General features: G+C 33.3%; 1 protein-coding gene across 1 annotated transcript in view; it reads left to right on the top strand.

Annotated features, from left to right (window-relative positions):
• HNRNPLL (heterogeneous nuclear ribonucleoprotein L like) overlaps nt 1-19,477 on the top strand; it is a 57,732-nt gene that overhangs the window by 25,242 nt on the left and 13,013 nt on the right. The window contains exons 3-7 of the mRNA XM_031950361.1: nt 6,401-6,638; nt 10,934-11,019; nt 12,737-12,833; nt 12,921-12,993; nt 16,677-16,748. Coding sequence (XP_031806221.1) covers nt 6,401-6,638; nt 10,934-11,019; nt 12,737-12,833; nt 12,921-12,993; nt 16,677-16,748 — 566 coding nt within the window. The remainder of the gene's footprint in view (nt 1-6,400; nt 6,639-10,933; nt 11,020-12,736; nt 12,834-12,920; nt 12,994-16,676; nt 16,749-19,477) is intronic.

Here is a 19,477-nt window from a genome sequence, read left to right as displayed (position 1 = left end):
CATATGAACTTTGTTGTTATTTTTTCTAGGTCATTAAAATAGTTTTTGGGAGTCTGATTGGTATAGCGCTAAATAAATAGATTAGTTTAGGTAAAATTGTCATCTTATTATATTTGCTTGCCCTATCCAAGAGCATTTAATATTTTTCCAATTGGTTAGATCAGACTTAATTTGTGGAAAAGTGGTCTGTAATTTTGCTCATAAAGTTTCTGATTTTCCCTTGGCAGATAGATTCCTAAATATTTTATATTATCAGTAGTTACTTTAAATGGAATTTCTCTTGTAACTCTGACTGTTGGATTTTGTTAGTGATATATAAGAATGCTGATGACTTATGTGGGTTTATTTTATAACCAGCAACTTTGCTAAAGTTGTGGATTATTTCTTTTTTTTTTTTTAAATTTAATAGCCTTTTATTTACAGGATATATACATGGGTAACTTTACAGCATTAACAATTGCCAAACCTCTTGTTCCAATTTTTCACCTCTTACCCCCCCACCCCCTCCTCTAAATGGCAGGATGACCAGTAGATGTTAAATATATTAAAATATAACTTAGATACATAATAAGTATACATGACCAAAACATTATTTTTGTACAAAAGAATCAGACTCTGAATTATTGTACAATTAGCTTGTGAAGGAAATCAAAAATGCAGGTGTATAAATATAGGGATTGGGAATTCAATGTAATGGTTTTAGTCATCTCCCAGAGTTCTTTTTCTGGGTATAGCTGGTTCAGTTCATTACTGCTCCATTAGAAATGATTTGGTTGATCTTGTTGCTGAGGATGGCCTGATCCGTCAAAACTGGTCATCATCTAGTATTGTTGTTGAAGTATATAATGATCTCCTGGTCCTGCTCATTTCACTCAGCATCAGTTCGTGTAAGTCTCTCCAGGCCTTTCTGGAAATCATCCTGTTGGTCATTTCTACAGAACAGTAATATTCCATAATTTTCATATACCACAATTTATTCAGCCATTCTCCAACTGATGGACATCCATTCAGTTTCCAGTTTCTAGCCACTACAAAAGGGCTGCCACAAACATTCGTGCACATACAGGTCCCTTCCCTTCTTTATAATCTCTTTGGGATATAAGCCCAGTAGTAACACTGCTGGATCAAAGGGTATGCACAGTTTGATAACTTTTTGAGCATAGTTCCAAACTACTCTCCAAAATGGTTGGATTCAGTTCACAACTCCACCAACAATGAATCAATGTCCCAGTTTTCCCACATCCCCTCCAACAATCATCATTATTTTTTCCTGTCATCTTAGCCAATCTGACAGGTGTGTAGTGTATCTAGAGTTGTCTTAATTTGCATTTCTCTGATTAATAATGACTTGCAGCATCTTTTCATATGACTAGAAATAGTTTCAATTTCTTCATCTGAGAATTGTCTGTTCATATCCTTTGACCATTTTTCAATTGGAGAATGGCTTGATTTTTTATAAATTAGAGTTAATTCTCTATATATTTTGGAAATGAGGCCTTTATCAGAACCTTTGACTGTAAAAATATTTTCCAGTTTATTGCTTCCCTTCTAATCTTGTCTGCATTAGTTTTGTTTGTACAAAAACTTTTCAGTTTGGTATAATCAAAATTTTCTATTTTGTGATCAGTAATGATCTCTAGTTCTGCTTTTGGTCATAAAGACCTTCCCTTCCACAGGTCTGAGATGTAAACTATCCTATGTTCCTCTAATTTATTAATGATTTCATTCTTTATGCCTAGGTCATGAACCCATTTTGACCTTATCTTGGTGTTACGGCGTTAAGTATGGATCAATGCCTAGTTTCTGCCATATTAGTTTCCAATTTTCCCAGCAATTTTTATCAAACAGTAAGTTCTTATCCCAAAAGCTGGGATCTTTGGGTTTGTCAAAGACTAGGTTGCTATATTTGTTGACTGTTTATCCCTTGAACCTACTCTATTCCACTGATCAACTAATCTATTCTTTAGCCAATACCAAATAGTTTTGGTAACTGCTGCTCTATAATATAATTTTAGATCTGGTACAGCTAAGCCACCATCATTTGATTTTTTTCATTAATTCCTTGGAAATTCTTGACCTTTTGTTTTTCCATATGAACTTTGTTCTTATTTTTCTCAGGTCATTAAAATAGTTTTTTGGGAGTCTGATTGGTATAGCTAAATAAATAGATTAGTTAGGTAATATTGTCATCTTTATTATATTTGCTGCTCTATCCAAGAGCATTTAATATTTTTCCAATTGGTTAGATCAGACTAATTTGTGTGAAAAAGTGGTCTGTAATTTTGCTCATAAAGTTTCTGATTTTCCCTTGGCAGATAGGATTCCTAAATATTTTATATTATCAGTAGTTACTTTAAATGGAATTTCTCTTTGTAACTCTGACTGTTGGATTTTGTTAGTGATATATAAGAATGCTGATGACTTATGTGGGTTTATTTTATAACCAGCAACTTTAGCTAAAGTTGTGGATTATTTCTAATAACTTTTTACCAGAATCTCTGGGGTTCTCTAAGTATACCATCATGTCATCGGCAAAGAGTGATAATTTGGTTTCTTCATTGCCTATTCTTATTCCTTTAACTCTTTCTCAGCTCTTATTGCTATAGCTAGCTTTCTAATACAATATTAAATAGTAATGGTGATAGTGGGCAACCTTGTTTCACTCCAGATCTTATTGGGAATGGTTGCAGTTTGTCTCCATTACATATGATGCTTACTGATGGTTTTAAATAGATGCTGCTGATTATTTTAAGGAAAAGTCCATTTATTCCTATACTCTCAAGTGTTTTTAATAGGAATGGATGTTGGATTTTATCAAATGCTTTTTCTGCATCTATTGAGATGATCATATGGTTTTTGTTAATTTGGTTATTAACATGGCCAATTATATTGATAGTTTTCCTAATATTGAACAGCCCTGCATTCCTGGTATAAATCTACTTGATCATAGTGTATTATCTTGGAGATGATTTTCTTGAGTCTTTTGCTAATATCTTATTTAAGATTTTAGCATCAATATTCATTAGGGAGATTGGTCTATAGTTTTCTTCTCTGTTTTCAGCCTACCTGGTTTAGGTATCAGTACCATGTCTGTGTCATAGAAGGAATTTGGTAGGACTCCTTCATTCCCTATTTTATCAAATAATTTATATAGCATTGGCCAATTGTTCTTTAAATGTTTGGTAAAATTCACATGTAAATCCATCTGGTCCTGGGGATTTTTTCTTAGGGAGTTGTTTAATTGCCTGTTCTATTTCTTTTCTGAAATGGGACTATTCAAGCAATTTACTTCCTCCTCTGTTAGTCTGGAAGTCTGTATTTTGGAGGTAGTCATCCATTTCACTTAGGTTATCAAATTTATTGGCATAAAGTTGAGCAAAATAACTCCTTATTATTTCTCTAATTTCCTCTTCATTGGTGGAAAGTTCTCCTTTTCATTTTTAGACTACTAATTTCATTTTCCTCCCTTCTTTTTCTAATCAGATTTACCAAAGGCTTATCTATTTTATTGGCTTTTTCATAGAACCAACTCTTAGTTTTATTAATTAGTTCAATAGTTTTTTACTTTCAGTATTTTTAATTTCTCCTTTTAATTTTAGAATTTCCAATTTAGTATTTGATTGGGGGTTTTAATTTGGTCTTTTTTTAGTTTTTTTAGTTGCAAGCCCAATTCATTAATCTTTTCTTTCTCTGTTTTATTCAAGTAAGCCTCTAAGGATATAAAATTCCCTCTTATTACCGCTTTGGCTGCATCCCACAATGTGTCACTATTCTTAATGTAGTCATTTGAAATTCAAGTTGATTATATTTGTATTTTTTTTTGACAAAACCATTATTTTCTAGTTTGTAGACATCTGGGATCTAAACCAAGCTGTAAACAGTATTTGATATTATAATAGCCTATTATAGTTCACAGAACACTTTATGTACTTTGTCATTTGAAAACCCTGAGATACAGATGCTATTATTATCTCTTTTTACAGTTGAGGAGATATTAGCTCAGAGAAGGTAAGGGACTTGCCTAGGTTCACAACTAATGAGTGCTCAGAAGGTATCTAGCAATAATAGGTGCCTCTGAAGGAAGTGGCAAAATAGAATTAGGTTGAGCCTTTTATTGTACAACCTTTTGGAAGTTGAATACCTGAGAAAATGTTATTCCCTTCTCCACCTCTACTGCAAAACTATTATAGTTCTGTCTCTGTACTGTTGGTTCATGTTGAAACCAAAGAAAGCCAAGGGCAATTTTCTCATGTTTGAAATATTGAAATAGGTGCCAGGAGGTTCGTGTCAGTTTAGACCTTTTGGAATTCAGATAGAGTATTATCTTAGAGAGGTAGAATTGTTCTGTGGTTGAAATAGCTACTTCGGGTTGTTCTGAGAAGACTCTAGATGAAAGCAGATTTGTGGTCATAGCAGACAGTAGACTTGAATGTAAGTAGAATGGAAACATCCTTCTTAGAAGGCAAGGATGATTTTCTTTTCATCAGGACCTACATTGTACTGGTACTCTGGCATTAATAAGTTCTTTTTTGAATTGAAACATTTTTGTTGGTGTTGAACTAACTGTGGGAATAAATTGGCCAACGTATTGATAGTGCATTCTCAGCAAGTAGCTGCAAAGAAACAGGAAGCTTTGCACATTTCTCTAATCCTTAATATCTGAACCTCTCTTTGTATCTTTTTATAATTAAGAAATATTAGGATTTTTATTCAAAAATAAGGTCTTGGGAAAATTATATGTGAAAACTTTGAAAACAAATCAAATTTGATATTAGAATGATTGTAACATCTATGAAATGTAGGATGCTATAAGAGCAGAACCAATTGTACATAGTTGTTCAGTGCTAGGTAATTACAGAGCCATTTGGAGGGAAATATCCATCTGCTTTGTGCATAGCTAATTATATCAAATTCTTCCATTTGAACATCAGTCAGGAAGTGGAAGTATCTGTTGAGCACCAGTTGGAGAATTTAGAGTTCTGTCCTTAAGATAGTTGTACCCTTGGATACAAGACACATATTAAATAGAATAAACCAGCATAATAAAGAGCTAAACTGTATGGTACGGAAAAAAACCATATTCTAAAATTGTTATGATATTTCTGACAAGAAGATTCATTCTTCTTCTACTTAAAAGCAGACTTTTTTACAGTTGTTTATGCCAGTTTAAATCTACATGTCTTATATTTTGGTTACTTCTAGTCTGAGTAATAGAAATACCTGAGAAAGAACAGATGTGTAATAGGGCCTATATAGAATTCATCCTGTAGCCTTTTAGCTTATTTGGTTCTATTGTCCAAAGAATCAAAGGATATTATTTGTATGTTATTACTATTATAGCAGGATATTATAGGGTTTTAAAATCAATATCCAGATAGGTAGGAGTAGAAGGTTAGTTTCCCTCTTTCTTTTTTTCTTGACAGAGTTCTGACTCTTATAAAATTCTTGTACACTCTTCCTTTTTGAAGGCTCTGCCTTTCTGGAAAATAGTGTAATTCTTTTTTAAATGTATTGTCTCACTTTCTCCAAATTCCAATTCTTTTTAAATTGGGAGGCCAGAGTAAGCTTAGGACTTCATTCCTGGATTGTAAGCACTTAATAAATGTTGTTATTGTTGGTACAGTGGAAAGAATATTGACACTGGAGTCAGAAGACCTGGGTTCAGATTATGCCCTGACACAAACTTTGTGATATTGGGCAAGTCCCTGTGCCCCAGTTTACTTGTCTGTAGAGAAATGGAACTGACTTTTGAGTTTCCTTCCTTAGACCTGTCCTTCTGTGAAAGCCTTTTTTCTTGAGGTATGTAGGGGACTCTGGGTTCTTGAAACCTTTGCCAGCAGAGAGTACAAACTCTGGCAAGTGCTGTTGATGTAGAAAGTTTTGGAGTATGAGACTGGTAATAGATTTTATGTTTATTGTACAAAGATATATCTAACCTTGGAAAAGATTATCACCACAAGTTGGCTGCAGGGTGATGAATATTTCAGCCACAGCAAATCTGAAAGACAACTTCCTAAATTGTAATAGCAAATCTGAAAGACAACTTCCTAAACTGTAACAGCAAATCTGAAAGACAACTTCCTAAATTATAAAAGTGTTGTGATATTTATTGGTAGAAAGAATATACATACTAATGAAATCAGAGACCCTTAAAGTATTGATTGGAATCATCAGTCCATATAATAAAGGAAATTTTAAAAATCTTATTTGCCTTGTGTCCCTTGGTTGCTTGGAGTGATATTAGGATATCCTGATAACCTAATAGTGTTGAATGAAAATGGTCGAGGCTGATCTGATGTTTTACTGATGAAAAACTATTAATACTTGTTCTGACTATAAAAAAGACTGGACACTACATATGAACTCATATTCTTCTTCTTTTTTTTTTTTTTGAAACTAGCTATGTGATGATGATGCCATTTAAACGCCAGGCTCTAGTGGAATTTGAAAACATAGATAGTGCCAAAGAGTGTGTTACCTTTGCTGCTGATGAACCAGTTTATATAGCTGGCCAACAAGCCTTTTTCAACTACTCTACAAGTAAAAGGATCACTCGGCCAGGAAATACTGATGATCCATCAGGGGGCAACAAGGTTCTTCTTTTATCTATTCAGAACCCCCTCTACCCAATCACAGTGGTACGTACATATGTATGTGTATATGTGTCTGTATGTTTTCAACATCACAAATCTTACTGATACATGCCTCTGGATTTTTAAGCTGCTTTGTAAAGTAAGGATATAAAAGTTCTCTTAAGTTTGTTTATATGATTGTAAGATTAAAAAAATGTATCCTAATATAAGCATGTGTGCTCAGTAGGCAGGAAGAACTTGGGTAAATAAAACAATTTGTTTTATTGTTAATGTTATTGTTGTGTAAATGTAAATATTATTGATCATCACTGTTTTCAATTCTGTTCCTGAAAATAAAGAAGAAAATCAAAGCTCAGGGAATGTGAGGCAGAGAATACTTTGAAGACTATCCCAGACTTTATAAGGGAAGAATTTCACAGTGAAATAGGCAGAATATTTGCTTAGGACAGTCACACATTTTGCCATGTTGAAATTTGAAGATGATTTAAACATCTTGTAAAATCATTTCAAAACTACTTTTATTAAAAATTTTAAATTTAATGTTAAAATTTAAAATTTTATTTTCTTGTTTTCTTCTAATTCACTTGAATTTTCATTGAAATCTAAGAAATAAGCTTTTGTACTTTGGTGTACATAAAATTAGAATTTTTATAAGGACAGTATTCATATTGTTAACAGTATTAGTTGCAAATCATTCATATTATCATAAATAATACTAGCAGTTAGCATTAATATAACTTTATTTATATACTCTCATTTTCTTCTCACAGTCTTCCTGATATATAGGTACATATTACTCATTATATATAATGGATTATACCCATTTTCAAGGTGAGAGAACAGAGGTATCAGAGCTTAAAAAGTGACTTGCCAGATTTACATAGCTAATAAATATTTAAAACCAGGTCTGACTTTGAGTATTCTCATTCCAGGTACACTGTACCATCTGTTTTTTGTACATTAAATTTTTAAAAGAAAATGTTTATAAACAAGAAAGTGAAAGAAATACGAGTTTGAGTAGTTTAATAATATACAGAAAGGAAAGTGTAAGTTAATATAGCTCTGTTCCTTAAATCTCAAGAATTGATGGTAATTCACTTCATGTCAGTAATTAATCAAGTTTAATCAAAACATCACAGAATTATTGATTTAGCACTAGACTCTGCTGAAGTAACTAAATTTAGGGTCATTATTTCCCCTGAATGGGATCTTTTCCTCTACTAGATAATGAGTAAGTTTCATTGTATGGTAGTTGGAGGAATAACCATGATCCAACTTAGTCATTTTCTGTATGAAAGTTTGTAATTTCTGGGCTTTACTTCTTGAGGATTCCAAAGAATCACATTTTTTAGTAAAACAACTGTTTCTTGACTTAAATATTTGTGAAGTTAATACATTATAAAGAATGTTTGAAAAATTTAAATATGTACTGGTACATTATAATATAATACCACGTATTGAATAAGAATTATTTATCATAGATTTAATTATTCTCTATACAAACGAATCCCAGACTCTCTTCTAACATCTTGTCTCTCATCTCCAACTGCTTGTTGGATATCTCATAATAGATATCCATAGACTTCTTAAATTCAATATGTCTAAAGTTGTGTTCATTTTCCACTCCCCCAAATCCAAAATCTCTGCTTCTTTCTAACTCCCTTATTGCTGCTGAGAGCATTACAGTCGTTCCTAGTCACCCAAATCATAGCCTTGGTGGCACCCCGGACTCAGTGCTTCTTTCTCATCTCCTCATATCCCACCACTTGCCAAGGCCCGTCAAATCTGCCTTCACAGTGATCTCTCATGTACAGCTCCTTCTTTGCTTTGGCTTTGCCATTACTCGGGTACAGGCCTTCATTTTCTCATACTCAGCATCATCGTTACCATAAGGGATCATTTCTTAAGAGTCTGTTGTGCATCAGGTATCGTGCTAAGTGCTGGGGATCAAAGAAAGGCAAAAAAAGAGTCCCTGTTGTCAAGGAGTTCACATTCTAATGGTAGAGACAATGTGTCATCAGCTCTGAATGTATAAGATGGAGACAATGCAAATGGGAAATAATCTCAGAGGGAAGGCACGAGTGGTAGAGGGGAGGAAGTGGAAGGAAGAGGAGAAAAGGTGCTTCCAGTTGGTCAGAGACATGGAGCCAGGTTTCCGTGATTATGATAAGCCAAAATGATCCTGATTTATAAGAAACCAAAATGATCCTGAGAGGAAAGTGTTTAATATGAAGGAGATTGTTATAAGATACAAGGAAAGAGTAAAAGTAGAACAACTTGGGAGGGCATTGGAATGAGGTAGTGGTAGCAAGGGAAGGCAGGATAGACTGGATAAATCCCAGGAATTCTGAGTAGAGGATAGTTTGCTAGCCATAGGAAAAATTGTCACATCCCTCCCAGGAATAATGATTGTTGAGCCTTAAGCCTCTACCTAGGGTTGATTTGACTAATATTCCCTGATGTCAGAGTTACCACTGTTGTTCAAGAGCATCTGGATGAGCTCTCTCTCATTTTGTTAGATCTTTTCTTCTTCAATAAAATTTCCCAGAACTATTCTGATTGCTGGATAGGTGATGTAAAAGCTTGACTAAATATAATATTTTAAGAGTTTAACTTTGGTACATTCATTCTTCACAGATATGGAAATCTACTAGGATCCTGTATCTGTAAGGATTTACTATTCTTCTGTAAGGATTCCCTTCTGAAAGTAAAGTGAATCATGGGGAAAGAGAGAATTAGTTCAAATTAGGTTCTTTGTAAAGTTGCTTTCAGAATTAAAGGAAAGGATATTTTACACTAGTTATTCTTTGGTTTTATGTAACTGCTGTCCCATGTATAGGACATTCCCTCCCTCCCTCCCTCCCCCTCTCTCTCTCTCTCTCTCTCTCTCTCTCTCTCTCTCTCTCTCTCTCTCCTCTCTCTCTCTCTCTTTCTCTCTCAACAGGCTATCCCTAGGAGGTAGAATTCTTTCCTTCCTTACAACTTTTGGAATCTCTGGTTCCCTTTAAGGCAGTGGAAGAACCCCTACAAGAGACCTTTCCAGAGTTCCTTCAGTTTTTAATATTCCCCATCCTACAGACACTTACTCTGTTAATCTATGTACACATGATTTTCTCAAAGGCAAGCATTGCTTAGGGTTTGTCTTTGTGTCTCTAGTGCCGATTACATAATATGTGCTTAATAAATGCTAGTTGATTTGAATTGTTGAACAACGTGTTGGGGGTAAGTCATACCTCATTATCATCAAAGAAATGATTTTGATTGCCAACTACCATCCCCACAGTGATGATTAAAGCTTCAGCAGTTCTCAGGCATACAAAGGAGACCAAGAGAAGAATCAGTAGGCACCCTGTTTGCCAAGTTTACAAATCTGTTGTAATAATGAGTTTGGTGCTACATATCCAACTCTTAAGGGATATGATCTCTTACATACCACAACTTTTGCTTACCTCTGCCTCTGGGGTATAGTTAGTAGATACTGTAAGCAATTGGTAGTTTATCTTCCTGAGTAATTAAACAAAGATAAAATATCACTCTACAACAACTTTATTCTTATACTTATAATTCTCAATAACATGTCAGTAACTTTTTAAATAAGATGGCTGGACACACATTATTTTACTACCTGTCCTTTGTACATGGTGACCCTGTTGACATGCTATTATAACATGTGCTTTTAAACTTTTCCAACAGTTATGGTAGATTTGCATTCTGTCTATCCTCAGCTCTTGTAACAAAGGCCATGTGTTTGCAGACTATGTGGTCAGGAATATCAGGTCAGTCTGTAGCCATGATATAAAACAAAGTGAATTTATCTACCTGAAGCTCAAATCAGGGATGATCTCTTAAGGGTGGAAGTACCATGAATACAGCAGTTCGAAAAATCTATAGTCCTTATCTTCACAGAGTTGATATGTTGAAGAAGAAATAAGTGGACAAACACTTGACATTTTTTCTGCCCAACATTTATTGCTTTAATTTTGTTTGAGAGAGATACCCATTTGGATCTCATGTTCTTATTAGTTATGTGTCCTTATTGCCTGTACTTTATTTTTCTTCTAAAAGTATTTTTAGATGAATATACTATCTTTTGAAAATATCTGGAATGGCAAGAAACGTGGTCATTTTTGTATTTAGGGACATTTTTGTTTATCAGATTCATGTAACAAATTTAAAATACTTTTGTAATTTAGAAAATTGGTGTTCCAGGTATTGTCAGTAAAACTGGTTTTGTTATTTTTAAGGGGAGTATATGACTACTAATTCCTTTTAATGTAATAATTAACTGAATTTTACAGTGTTAATACTTTGCTAAACGTTTTTTTTTTTTTCTTTCTTAGGATGTTTTATATACAGTGTGCAATCCTGTTGGAAAAGTGCAACGGATTGTCATATTCAAGAGAAATGGAATACAAGCAATGGTTGAATATCCTTTATTTCATATTTGTACTCACTTGGAATTATGAATGTTTCATCATAGTATTACTTTCTTTAGCACTTTTTAAACTCTAAAAATGAAGCTCTGTAATATTTTAAGATTTTACTTCTTTCCATTTCTAATAGGATGAATTTCTTTTTATAATAATTAGGTAATGTGTATACTGTATATACACATTACCTAATTATAGTGAACCCCCCTTAAAGTTCACTATAAATTAATTTTAAGTCACAATTTTAAGAAACTTGATTGGGAGGCCTTTGGAAGAATAGAAAACAACCTGCTAATAAAAGTTATACAGCATTAAATTATTGAGCAGTCTGCTTTGTGGCAAGGGTTTCTTACCGTCTCATAGGATTGTTGTGACAGTTTAGTGATAAGATATGTGTCAAGTACTTCACAAATCTTAAAGCTCTGTATCAATGTAAATTATTGTTTTTTCAGGTCTTTGTTAATTCTCTTAGCCTTTTACAATAGTCTCCTATCTGGCTTCCCTGCCTTTAGCCAATTTTTCTCCATTATAACCTTCACACCATTTGCTAAGGTATTCTTAATGTATAAGTCTGGGTTACTTCCCTGCTGTTCCCAGTGGGTTCCATTGTTTATCTAGTAAAATGTAAATTTTTTGACTTAAAAACTTGAGGCACACCACAATTTTGTTCCCAAACTGTCTTAACATGCTTGTTTCATATTACTTCCCTTTATACTTTGGGATAGAGCGCCATTTCTAGATTTCATCCCATTCTAATTTCCTTATCACAGTTTGATTTGATTTGGTGTGTCTATTGGTGTATCCCTTATGCCCAGAATGGCCTCATCTTTTCCTCTTTTCCCCTCAGATTAGAAATCTTTTCCTTTCAAGACAAGCATAAATTTAATTTTTTTCCTTTCCTTCAAATTAAGTAGTTTCCCTATCCTTGAATTTCTTGGTAATTCTTCTTAAGTGCTCATAATTTGAATTGTATTCATCTGTGTGTTTATAAGAGTTTAGAGTTAGGAAGACCTCTCATCTTTTTCACTAGACAGCAAATTATATAGGGCACTGATTGTATATTGCTTCATTTTTGTATCCTTAGTGCCAAGATAACTTTAATAAATGATTGTTAATCCTGTAGATGGAGTATACATTTGGAATATGAAAAATATAAGCATATTGTAATCCATATATATATATTTTGCTGAGGCAATTGAGGTTAAATGACTTGCCCAGGTCACACAGCTAAGAAGCATTAAGTATCCAGATTTGAACTCAGATCCTCCTGACTTCAGGGCAAGTCCTTTATCCACTGTACCATCTAACTGCTCCTGTAATTCATACATTTTTTAAAACAATCTTTTGGTTGTTTTTCCTTCAGTATTTTCTTCTGGACTCCATGCTTTAAGTACTTGAATAAGATTTTAGAAACTTGTAGATTAGGTATAGATTTTATCTGTGTAATATTTATTATAGCCATACAATTCTATAAAGCTTTTGTTGATGATTTTTGTTAGAATTAGAAGAATTAGATGGGAAATTAGGTTGTCTCCTTTGCATTTTGGGACTTCATACATTAAAAATCAGCAACAAAAACTTCACTTTAAATCTTTTATAGCCTCTTTTGCTTATTCACTTCTCATACATGTGAGATTTCAGATTTTGTTATCTTTTTCCAGGAAAGGAGAACAAATAAATCTATATTGAGCAAATTTCCTTAACAAAACTTATGTTTGAATCAGTCCTTTGTGCCCAGAAAGCTAAAGCAGCACTAAATGGAGCAGATATATATGCTGGATGTTGTACACTAAAAATTGAATATGCGAGGGTATGTATTTTTTAGTTATATATTCTTCAAAGCAGTTTTTATGTTCTAGCCTCATGCTTTTGACTTATTGTCATTTAATCTCAACAGCCAACTCGCCTAAATGTTATTAGGAACGACAATGACAGTTGGGACTACACAAAACCATACTTGGGAAGGCGAGGTAGGTGTTTGTGTATTATAAAATGTAAATGTGTATGCTGGCATTTTTATATGCAGTTAGTTTTCTTTTTCTTGCAATGAACTAATTAGTTCATATGAGGTCTTGTTGGTGAATGCATTGTTTCAAAAGGCCATGATGTAATCGTGGAGAAATTAACATTGAACATTAGCGCCCCCTCTTGATGTGTACTGAGCTATCATGTAGTTCAACAAGGAGCCCCCACATGCAGGCACGCCCGCAGTTCCAGGACTTGCATTTCTCCAAGCAGCTCTCACTCTTTGGAGGAGAGGAAACTGATTCAGAATATTCCTTACAAACTTGCACACTGCTTCTCTATGGAAAGGACTTTCCCCCCAAGCTGGACAAGGCATTAAGAAGGATAGAGGACTCCAGCAGGCTGACTCTACACTTCATCATGCACAACATCGGCATCAGCAAAAAGCCCTCTGAAAAAACTCAGACTTGCAATTCACCTTGACTGCATACTGCATGCAACACCACCACCAGTTTTTAAAGGAGGACACTTAACAGTACTTCAGACTTGCATGGGATGAATACCATGATAGACTGTGCCCATTTATTCAATTGTATGTATATTGATCTAATCTCCCTTAAGGTTGCAGTTGTAGAAGTTAACATTTCTTTAAAGGAAAGTCTATAAAATGCAGAGTTTATCTACAATGTTGTAAATGATTTTGCACATTACTGTAACTAGTTCTTTACAGTTTAAATTAAAATTGTTATATAGTTAATGATCAGGATTAATTTACCCAAAGGCCTTGGGTTGGGAGAGGGGTGGATAATATTTAATGAGTCCACACAGGTATATTAAAAGTAAAAGGAATAGGAAGGTGTCCATTTGGTGCAATTGCATTACTTTTACTGGTATAATCTTAACTGTGGACATTACATCAGGGATTAATTCTCACATAGTAATTAAGTATGCATCATTTGTTTTTTTTTTTTTTTAAAAAAAGGGACAATTTGCTGTGTAGATTGCATTTTGTAAAGTGGCTGTTCATAAAAGTTGTCACTTTCTGTAACAATTCTTAGACATTACTTATGTATAAGTTGTGTAATTTTTAGAAATTTGAGAGATTGAAAGCAACATGTCTATTTAAGGTAGAATATATTTAAACTATAGATAAACATGAAAACAAAATCTTTAATTCATCTGAGATGCATATTCAGCTATTTTATAGAAATGCTGGATTTCATCAATACAGATTTGATTCATAAAATTGTCAAAATAACTGTGGTAATGCTGGAATATACAAATTAAAATGTGTATCTTGTAAAAGGCTAACAAGGGGACTACAGTATTGGCTAGCTCTTACCTAGACTGTCAGCATTTGAATGAGATTTTGAAATTGTTTTTTAATAAATCTGCAGAGTTAAAAAAAAAAACAAAAAAACAACAGATTCTATTATAATATCCTGTGTTGGGTGATAGGAGCTAAATAGCATAATCTAGCAAAAAAGATTAGATAATTGATTATCCATTTACCCTTTTTGGTCCCTTGAGTAACATTCAGCCTTTAACTTTAATATCTAGGATCTTAATTTGCATGTTCATGGAATTACAGATAGTTTTGTTTTGTTACTTAACTTTGGCTGAACCTCATATTTTCCTATTAAATTTAAGTATTGGTATATGTGAATAAAATAATGAACAATTCTTATTAATACAAATAATGGGATGAGTGGTTGATGAGAAACCTCTTATTTATATAAGTTTTCAGAGTTTGTGAATTTTTATTACTCATTTAAGAGTATAGACATTGAGTGTATAACATGGAATTCCCAACTTTTCATTATTATTAGCTAGATCTTTTATTTATATGGAGTTGCCTAAATTACCCATAATGAGATCATGGGATCCATTGAAATATTAAGCATTAAAATATTATTTATAGATTTGCATTTTTAACTACTTGCCTCTATCTCTAAGGAAGGCTCATTTATTTTCCAGTTCAGTTAAGTTAGATTTTAAATAGTGTCTGCTAATTTAGCTGAGAAAAATGGGAAAAAAGAATTGTAGTCATTCTTTGAAAGAGAAATTCTTTATTTTTTATTTACTAGCTTAATATTGTAAAGAAAATAATTTGGTAATTTATTTTCCTTCATTATTGTATGATAGGCACTGGAACTATTTTAGCTGTTGCTCTTAAAAAAAAAAAAACTTTATTTGAATTTCTCTGCAAAAGACACTTGGGCTTTTTTCTTTTAAAAATTCTTTTGAATCCTCACTAAATTTTAAGAAAAGTTTTCCCTGAATTTTTTTGTCCTTGGTTTAAGTATATTGTGAAATTGCTGGTCCTAATGTGAGAAGTCCACAAATAAAAAATAATATCTCAAGTATAGAAAATCATAAAAAGGAACTATAGAAATCATCTAATCTAGTTCCTGATTTTATAAATGAGGTAACAGAGGAATAAAGTGGTTATAATGGATTCCACATCAGATTAGTGCTAGGACTAGGTAATTCAGTTTAACTAACTTCCAGTTCTCCACATTGCCACTTTTGACATTAGAATTTAGCTGTAATTCCATAATAATTTCTGTAGAGAATAGTAATCACTAATTTGTTAAACTTTCCAGTAGACAAAAGTGGAGGAGGGTATATCTCTCCAAACTTGAAAAAAATCGAGTTTTTCTCATCTGCCACAGAACTCATTTGCTCGAAATATAGTAAGCATAATACTGGCAAAATCCTAAGTCTTTTAAGTCTTAATAAATAATAATAAATAAAGACTTAAATATTTAAGTTGAATCAGACCAATCACTATCTTTATTTGGTCAGCAAACCTTCAGAAAACTGTAAAATGAGGTTTAAAAAAAAGCTAAACAAATATTCCTGAAATTTTTAGAATCAGATTTTACTTTAATGACTAGTTAAGTTTGGGAAATCTGATACAGCTAATCTTTAGTTTAGTAAAAATTCTTTGAGAGTCTTTTATTGCTCTCATCCAATAATGTTGACCCCTTGGTTAGCTTTCTCTTGGTATATTTAAACTGGGGGTTGTTCAAGGTATTGCTTGTTGTTAAAGTCAATAGAAACTGACTTGATAGTTGAAATCCTAACCCATGGTACCATATGGGCTAGGAATGTGCAATTTTCAGCATTCTCATAAATCATTAGGTATTTGTAAATATGTATATGTACATATAAAATACTCTCTGTTTACTGATTGTGAAACCATGTAATACAGGTTGTTGTTGGCTTATGCTGAAACTTCTTGAAAGAAGCCCACTTTGAAAATGTGTTGCTGTTGAAGCTAATAGTATGATTCAGGTACTGTCTTTCAAAAGTCCTGCACTTACAGCTTGTTTTAAAGACATACATTGGTAAACCCTGTATGATGTTAACCTTTTAGCATGGCGTACTTTGCACTTTCTGAAAATTACTCAGTCTTCCATTAATTCTAAAGTGTTTGTATCTGCTACTGGCCAAAAGATATTTTCAAGTTAAGTGGAATTTGTTAGACAGAAAAATTTATCTCTCTAAACTTTTGGTGTTAAACAGATATGATTTGTGTTTAAATTGGATATGAATGGTTTTTAAAAGTTAAGCAGGAATCAATCTTCTTTCTTTGAATTGTAATACTATGTGTCCGGTATGAGAACAATATCAAGTGCCACAGATCCAGACTGTTAAAACCACTTTTCTACTTCTGTGTTAGATAGAGGAAAGGGTCGTCAGAGGCAAGCCATTTTGGGAGAACACCCTTCATCCTTTAGACATGATGGATATGGTAAGTTGATGAAAGTGAAAAATATAGTAGAAAAAATTGAAAACTTATTTTTTAAAAAAAGAACATTGTATGTCTGATGCAGAATGGCTGTGTGTGTGTGCGTGTGCGTGCCGGGTTTGCATTTCTTTAAATGGAAGAGAGCCATGTGGTATAATGGACAGTGAATTGGTCTTGGGATGGAGTGACCTGGCTTCAAGTCCTGCCTCTGACACACATTGACCTTGTTGTAACCCTGGGCAAATCATTTTAACCTCTCTTAATTTCTTCTGCATATACTTAATAAATCTACACATTGTTTTTCCTAATAGAAGTAAGCATTATAAGAGTAAGGATTTTTTTCAGTCTTTGTGTTCCTCAGCACCTATTATAGTAGGTACTTTTAAAATAGTTTTCACTTTCACATTTCAGCTTTCCCTAGCACAATTTCAGTATATTATGGATCAAAAAAAATTAAACAGGAATTTTTGGGAAGTTTTGCAATAGCTGCAGATGACATGCAAAGTCCAACAGATGACACAAAGCCTAAAACCAGATACTTAACCCAAATTTTACAATAAGATACTGTAAATACCCCAGAAACAGAAGGAAAAAAATCCAGAGTTCTCTGGGATGAGGGGGATGGATTTTCTGGAACAAGGAGGTGCCACACTCTTAACACCCCACCATGTGGAAAGGGATGATTGTACTAATGGTTAGTGACCTAAGCAGCTGACTCATCAAGACTCTTAAATTGCACAGGGGTGACTTATCTACCTTGATGGGTAGAGTTCTTTCATTGGGAGTTCCCTATGTCAATGAAATCAAAAGTTTGGATCAAATGTCTTGCAGCGCGCCTCCCCCCCCCCCCCCCCCCCCCCCCCCCCCCCCGTCTTGAAGGTAATATTATTATTGGTACTGTTGGTAGTTATTCTTTTGATGTCTGTTTATACTGGTACTATGTTATAGTGGACATTTAAGAAGCTGTGTGTTTTCTTTTATAGTAGTAAATAACATGCCAACATTCCTTGAAATAAATGGGCTTTTTGACTGGGACTTAGAAATTTTATTATGTTTATTTTGTAATATGGTTTCATACTGTACACTTTAAAAAAAAAACTTTTAGTATGCTGGATTTAGGACTAGAGAGGACCTTCAATTCCATCTAATTTATCAATTCCAATCCATTCCTTTTATAGATAAGAAAACTGACTTACAACATGTAACACTGACAGTGATAGGGTGGATTTGAATCTGGGATTTCTGACACCTAAGCTCATAATATTTTATTCTGTCTAGTTGCCTCTCATAGTAGATGAACTCTCATCTAGTTAAGTTTTCTTTTATTAGCATTTTTGACACTAGAAAACTTTAGGTGATTAGAGATAGAAAGAACTGAGTATTTGTCAAGGTGGAACGATAGAATAAGTATCTGGCTGCTATTCTTGGCAGCAGGAAGTGAATACTATTGATAGAATATTTTATTGATATTGTACAAATTGGCAGCTGAAGGTACCACATTATTTAAGTACTTTTCAGTTTGTAACAAAATGCTTTCCTGATGTTATTGTGAATTCCTTTTATGAAATGCCAAATACATTATCATTTAGGCATCTATGCAGTATTATAGCATGGTGATAAAGAATCCTGGACCCAGGAGGTCAGGAAGACCAAGGTTCAGGTCTTGGTCTTTTTGGCTTGGATATTTAATAGTTTTATGACCCTCAGAAGGTCACTTAATATCTCTGATTCTCAGTTTTTTCATCTGTAAAATTGAAGATAATAATAGTGTTTGACTAAAAGATTTATTTTGAGGATCAAATGAGATAATGTGTGTATAAAGTGCTTTATAAATCTTAAATCACTATGAAATTGTCATCCATAAATATTCTCCTTTTGCTTAGAATATCTCTAGTACAAGGTTTCCTGTCCATTTTCCTGGTTACCTTTTTCCTCAAATGTTCCAATTTACTAATATCTTTTTCAAAATTTGAAATTCTAATGTGATTTTCCAGATGTAGTTTGATTCTTAGTTCTACATATGATTTTGGATAACTATGTAACACTTGAGTCAGTTAACTGGAGTCTTTTTCTAGACCTATGTCTCTGCCCCAATATGTACTTCATATATGATTGATTTTTTTTTTAATATGAGTGCAGTATATTTCATTCATTCATTTACAGTCACATTCCTTGTTAGATTAGAATCCACTGTTCCAGCCAGCTGAATTTTTTATATCTGATTCATTCATCTAATTAAATAGTTAGATCTCTAACCCTTTCTTCCCTCATCTCACTTTGCTGTTAAATCTTTAGGTTTGATGAGTGTACCATATATATTTTCTCTAGGTCCAAATATAGGAGCTCTCTACCACTAAAAGAATCCCTTCAGCTTAACATCTATCCATTAATCACTATTATTTGGTTTTAGTCTTTCAATCAGTTTTTCAACAACCACATAAGACACCTATTAAATGACTGTAATGTATAAGGCATTATGCTAAGTGCTGGACAAATCCACCATAATGTACTGTTGAGTGCACGTTTCTCTGTGCACATTTTCCACAAGGTTGTTGGTTAAAATAAATGCCTGGCGGAAAATTCAGGTATTTTGTGTCTATAATGTTTCCCTGACTTACCAACTTAGTTTGGCATAACTTATTCTTATTAGGTGAACTCATGCTAGGTCTTCATTATCACTATTTCTCTAATTTTTATGAGCCGTCTGTTTAATGATCAAATCTAGAATTTTT

This window comes from Sarcophilus harrisii, chromosome 2, assembly GCF_902635505.1.
Source record: "Sarcophilus harrisii chromosome 2, mSarHar1.11, whole genome shotgun sequence".
NCBI classification, from domain to species: domain Eukaryota; kingdom Metazoa; phylum Chordata; class Mammalia; order Dasyuromorphia; family Dasyuridae; genus Sarcophilus; species Sarcophilus harrisii.
The sequence above is the reverse complement of the archived record's forward strand: the minus strand, read 5'-3'. Positions and strand labels throughout refer to the sequence as shown.